Below are 6,254 nucleotides of genomic sequence, written 5' to 3'. Positions count from 1 at the left end.
CCATCTCCATCTCCATCTCCATCTCCATCATCATCATCATCATCATCATCATCATCATCATCATCATCATCATCATCATCATCATCATCATCATCATCATCATCATCCCACCATCAGTGATGTAGACCGGTGACTTGTGGAAGCAGCTCGCCAACAGGTCCAGGATATGCAGGGTTGGCCCGTCCACATTAGCCGCCATGTCGGAGTGCGATGATCGGCCGGTACCGAGCATGCAACTTTTCCTCGTCCTCTCCCCTCCTCTTCCTGCATCCACGACCCTCCTCCTCTTCCTTCCCGCTAGCCCCTCCACCGAGATGTACAGACTTCTGTTCTGTTCCACCAGGCTACCCTCGCTGCCCTCCATCCCGACAACCACCCGCCCCAGCAACTTTCTCCCCGCCTCCATCCTGCCTGCTGCCATGAACATGCTTCCTCCTGCTCCTCCTCCTCCTGCTCCTCCTCCCTCCGTCTCCCTCGTGCTCCTCCACCCGCACTCCACGAGCTTTCTCATCAGCCAAGAAGAGATCTCGGAGCACGCGAACTCGAACCCCGACGAGCTGGACTGCAGCTGCTCGCTCCTCCTCGCCAGAGCTAGCAGCAGACGTTTGATCCCCTCCACCGCCAGTCCCCACAGCTCGAGCTCTGCTCGGGTCGAGCTGCAGGAGGAGGAGGAGGAGGAGGAGGAGGAAGGTAGTGTCTCCTCCTTGCCCTGCTGGCACTGGTGAGAGCAGTAGCGCATGAGAGCTTTTTCCTCGCAGTTGATGCACGCCTGCCAGGGGAGTGAGAGGAAGCGGAGGAGCGACTGGAAGGAACCTCGAGGAGGGAGCAGGAGTCGGTTGAGAAGCGGAGAAGGAGGACCCAGAGGTCAGGAGGACGGTTGTGCTGGCTCCTAGCCAGGACTTCGGCTATGATACCCCGCAGCAGCCTGGAAGCCCTTGTTACCACCACCACGTTCTCTATCTCCACAACAACCACCACCACCTCCTCCTCCTCCTCATCACCACCACCACCACCACCACCACCTCCTCCTCCTCCTCCTCCTCCTCCTCCTCCTCCTCTCCCTTGCTCTCTTCTCATCTCACCTGCAGAGGGCAGAGATACATTTTGCCTCTGGCAGCGCCATAGCACGAGAATATTTCTCTCCCTCATTCCTCCCTGCCTCTTCCTTCCCCTCCTCCTTCTCCTTCAATTCCTTCTTCCCCTCCTCTTCCTCCTCCTCTTCCAGGTACTTCCGATCTGCCGTAACCTGCAGCTTGCCTGCTCGAGCGATCGCTGCGTTCCACATGCGCGTGAGCAGCGCCAGCTCCATCTTGCTGCCATCCCGTGGGGAGGGGAGAGGAGGAGGAGCTTGACCGTCCTCCTTGTCTCCTCTCCTCCTCTCCTCCTCCTCCTCCTCCTCCTTGTCCAGATCTTGAAGGCTCAGCAGTTCGCACACCATGTTCGTTGCCTCTATCACATCCTCGTAGCTCTGCGACGGCCTCCCAGCAAAGATCGTCTCCTCCTCCTCCGCCTCCTCCTCCTTCCCGGCCTCGGGGGGAACGAGAATCAATTCGGCCGCCAGGATGAGCACGTGAGGGTCGAGGATGCGAAGGGTCTCATGCAGACGACGAAGAAGTTCTTGACCGAACTCGTCGCATCCTGCTCCTCCTCCTCCATCCCCTTCCCCGCAGAGCAGGACAGCGAGGGCTACAGATCCGATCTCGAGCCCCTGTAAGGATGGGAGGAAATTAAGTAGGAAGAGCAGAAGGAGCAGGATCATTGTGGAGGAGAGGAGGAGAGGAGGAGAGGAGGAGAGGAGGAGAGGAGGAGAGGAGGAGAGGAGGAGAGGAGGAGAGGAGGAGAGGAGGAGAAGGAACGGGAGCTGGAGCAGAAGCAGGAGAAAGAGCTGGAGCAGCAAGAAGGGAGACAAGGAAGAGGAGCGAGTGGAAGAAAAAAAGAGGAAGGAAGGAGAGGAGATGAGGAGAGATTGACCTCCTGGATGGAGCAGAGTTGAAGCCAAGAAGTGACAAGCTCTCGGTCCTCCTCCTCCTCCCAGACATGCTTGAGAGGATGCTCTATCGCCCGGCAGCACCGCAAGGCCATGGATCTTACTCTTGAGCTCAAGGATCTGACGACGATGGCACAACCATCGCGGATAGAGGCGCTGATCTCCTTGTCTTGCTCCGATGAGAATCTCATTTCTTCGTCCACCATCCTGCTCGAGATCGCAACCTCAGCTGTCTTGAGGATACATACGTGGTAGCTGACAGAATACAGTGAGTGACTAACACAGTTATCAACACAATTGTAGTGAAACCAAATCTTGAGCATCAATATCTCCATCTCCATCTCAATCATCACCATCATCATCAGCAGCAGCATCCACACAATCATCAGCATCCACATAATCATCCCCATCAAGATCATCATCATCATCAACATCAACATCAAGATCAGAAATCGCACCCACGCTTCACCTGTGCAGAAGCTTCAAGAAGGCTGAAGAAGGCTGGAAATTTTCACTCCTCGTCCCGTCTGCAGACCTCTGCGTCCTGTTGGAATCCTCCGCCTTATCTCTCGCCTCGCTCTTCTTAAACATCTCTGTCGCCGTCAACATCTCGAGGAACGAGCAGACGTCCTTGGACCGGATGAGCTCGGCTCGCTGCAAGAAGATGGAGGCCGCATAGGAGGAGACCGACAAAACTTCCTCCTCCTCCCCCTCCCCCTCCGCTTCCATTCGTTCTCCTCCAGCAGCGAAGATTTCCCACATCTGGGAGAGAGGAAAGGTGAGCCTCTTCGCCGAAGGTACAGCAGAGAACATAAACAAAAATATGAGAGAGTTTTGAAGGTTTGACAGGTTGGAAAAGGAGGAGGAGGAGGAGGAGGAGGTTCAGCAGCAGCAGGAGAAAGAGCAGCAAGGGCAGCTGGAGGACGGGGATGACAAAGAGGAGGAAGAGGAGAAGGACAACGAAGACGAGGAGGAGGACAAGGAGGAGGAGGAAGAGGAGGACAGAGAAGCGGGAGCAGCAGCAGCAGCAGCAGCAGCAGCAGCAGCAGCACATTTCACCATCTTCTTGTTGATGATGCCCTTTTCGATCATCTCGGGGACAAGCTCCTTCACCAGCCTCGGGCACTCGATCACCAGGCGCAGCACTTGGCGGATGCTGACGCCCTGCTGGTCCTTTGCTGGAGTCCTCATATAGTCGAAGACCTGCTGCAGCACCGCCACTGCCGTCTCCCTCCTGAGCTGGCAGAGCGCGTCGATAACCCTGGCTGCTGCTCTCGACGACCACTCTCCCTTGGGGACACATCGTGCTCTGCTGCTGCGTGTTCCCTCCTTCTTCTTCTCCTTCTCCTTCTCCTTCTCCTGCTCCTCCTGCTCCTCCTGCTCCTCCTGCTTCTTGTCATCATCCTCCTGGGCCAGGAGAGCAGCAATCAGCCAGGAGAAGATGAGGAGGGGCTGGTTGCGTCCGAGGTAGACGAGCAGCCAATCGATCTTGTCAGTGTGGAATTCATCTTCTTTTACCAGCGAAGGATGTACATGATCCCCTGACAAAGATAATGATGATCAGGATAAGGAGGAGAAGGAGAAGGAGAAGGAGGAGAAGGAGAAGGAGAAGGAGAAGGAGAAGGAGAAGGAGAAGGAGAAGGAGAACGAGAAGGAGAAGGAAAACGAGAAGGAGAACGAGAAGGAGGAGCAGGGTGAAAACGAGAAGGAGAACGAGAAGGAGGAGCAGGGTGAGAAGGGAGGAGGAATGCGTAAAGCGCCAAAAGCAAACTGTCGATTTGTTGACTCACCAGTCACACACTTTGCAAGTTTCAGTAAGTTCCACACGTCCATGTCGACGTTGCTCGTGCCTGAAACAGAATGATCAACACAAAGTGAATCAAATCTCAACAGATGTCAGAAGGGGTGAAGGCGAGAGGTCAGGGTTGATGATGGGGGGGGAGGGATGGGAGTGGGGGAAGGCAGGGAGAGAACGGGAAAAGAAGGAGGAAGGAAGGAAATCCAGCACCTGAGCTCTTGGCATTCCTCAACATCGGTACGAGTTGTCTGACCAATCCTGATTTCTGAGAGCAAACACCAAAACAATTTCAGCCTGCCGTCCTCCTCCTTTCCTTGCTACCCCATCCCTATCTTTACCATCTTTGCCCCCCTCCTACCCATCCGGCTTCTCCTCCCCTTCATCCTCCTCCTTCCCCCCTTCATCCTCCTCCTCCTCACCTGATCTCGAGTTTTCATGCAAGCAGAAACAAGAGAAGCAAGAGCAACAGGAACTGATTGCGACGCACGGGTTGCATATCTTTCCTGCAGATTCAACCTCGCATAGCTGTCTTTGGCCTCGTCCTCGCTCTCGATCTTGACGATCAGGTCAAGGCTCCATTCAAACAGAAGTTTCCTGCTCCACGTCAAAGGCTGCCAGCCCTTGCGTCGCCCTCACCTCCAGTCTTCTGAGACCTCTACCAAGTTGCACAGCTTGTCCATGCCGGGGCATTCGCGCTTCGACTCGTGGATCTGGATCATGCGGCGGGAGAGCGCAGCGAGGATCGCCTCTCGTGCTGGAGGCGCGCTGCAGGGAAGCACTCAGCGGGGCAGAGGAGGCGAGCACGTACCGATGAAGAGCATTGACGAGCTTGATCACGGGCGGGTTGTCCACAGACAGGATCACTGGAGCAAGCTATCAGTGAAGCAGGGGATACTGTAAGAGAAACCCTCACAGTAGAGCTGTTTCAGCGCTGCTGTGCATTTCGTCTTGCCCGAGTGCTTGTGTGACTCCTGTACAGGTCGTCAAGGAAGGGAAACTTGAGTCGTAACACCCGCCATGACCTCAGTCAAGTCCTGCTGCCCAGCGGGCCCACTCATGTCCTGTGGCTTGTGATGGAGATGAAGAGAGGCTGCGGTCAAGTTGGACCCTTTTCAACAAACTGTTGTGAATCTTCTTCCTCCTGCATGATATCATCATTCCTCTCATTGCAGCCAGTGTATTTTTCAATTGTTCTACCATGTCGCAAAAAAAAACACCCAAATCACTCGCGCTGGGGGAATCTATTGCAGAAGTTGCCGATGAAATAACTCTTGCCAACCGTTCCACACTTCAACCCCTTATGTTCCTCCTATTCCATATAGACTCGCTCTGTTTGCACCTTCCTCTGCACCAATCCTGACCTCTTCCCTCCCGCCGCAATGATAAACCCCGATTTATCCGCTGGCGCCATTGAAAAATCTCACCATCATCTTTCGAATGTGCTCTGCCCTCGTCTCTTCTCCAACCCTCCCGCTCTCTCTATCTCCTCGTCTCCTTCTCCCTTGCTCGGCCTCCTCCTCCTCCTCCTCTCCCTCCCCCTCCATTCTCCTTCCCCTCCACTTCCACCCTCGTAAGGAGCATCGCCGCGGAGGTTTGACTATAAATACCATTAGTTATAGCCATAGTCAATTTTCATAGACGGTGGGAGTGTGGCCGAGGCCCGGGGCCCGCCGCCGCTGATTCGGAGCCGCCGCGGCGACTCAGTGGCAGGCCAGCGGCCACTGCACTGACGCGGCCTTCAAGTTGAGTAAACTGAGACGCCCGTGTACCGCCGGAGGACGGTGGCGGCCCAACAAGTTTGTTAGACTTGTACTAGTCCAAAGTCACCGGCGCACTCAGTGAGCACCGGATATCACTGACATCGACTTTAGTTGTAACAAGACAGTTTTTGCTCAAGACTGAGTTTAATGCACACAAAACCAGAATTGAGGAGCACATGAGAGATAGACTGTGTGCTAGGATGTGAAACCCAAGCATCGGGCCAGACATGAGAGGACCTACAAGACGGCTAGGAAAGCCCCCTCTTCGTCCCACACGCTACATTGCCAAGTTGGCCGCCTCCGACTCGCCGCAAAACCCAATCCTGACCCCGAGTACGGTCACTTCAACAGTCCGCCCCCGGGACGGTGACACTGAGTGCTGTCCCCCGGCAAAGGCAAATTGAACGTTGAACATGATCAACTCGAGTTGCCAGTAGTACTGGCTAGTACTACTGGCAACTCCGAGTCGAGTTGATCATAGGCTAGTAAAGAGATCAGCCGACTGGCTACCGGCGTGTAGTATGGCCGGGCCCGGGGACTCCCCGCCGGAGTCCCGCGGCCCCCCGGCGTGATCCACTGTCAGCGACCGTAACGGACACTGTACGCGAAAGGGGTCACAAGAGAGGTCAAACTACCCCAGCTGCTGGGAAATGGCCCCGATGCTATGAAAGGGTAGGGTGGTAGTGGGGAATATTGAGGGGGGTGGGGG

General features: G+C 55.4%; 1 protein-coding gene across 1 annotated transcript; it reads right to left on the bottom strand.

Moving 5' to 3' along the window:
- Positions 1–127: 127 nt before the first annotated feature.
- Positions 128–4,843, bottom strand: GUITHDRAFT_149408 (hypothetical protein; the record flags this gene model as incomplete). The annotated part of the gene is made up of 13 exons (XM_005818199.1): positions 128–769; positions 814–925; positions 1,083–1,708; positions 1,972–2,242; positions 2,457–2,773; positions 3,101–3,528; positions 3,778–3,837; positions 3,996–4,050; positions 4,205–4,379; positions 4,422–4,550; positions 4,594–4,648; positions 4,699–4,756; positions 4,808–4,843. Coding segments are annotated over 13 exons (2,964 nt in total), but the record flags the coding sequence as incomplete, so codon positions are not given.
- Between the last annotated feature and the right edge of the window lie 1,411 nt (positions 4,844–6,254).

Source organism: Guillardia theta (assembly GCF_000315625.1).
Source record: "Guillardia theta CCMP2712 unplaced genomic scaffold GUITHscaffold_353, whole genome shotgun sequence".
Lineage (NCBI taxonomy): Eukaryota > Cryptophyceae > Pyrenomonadales > Geminigeraceae > Guillardia > Guillardia theta.
This window is presented reverse-complemented; position numbering and strand designations above follow the sequence as displayed.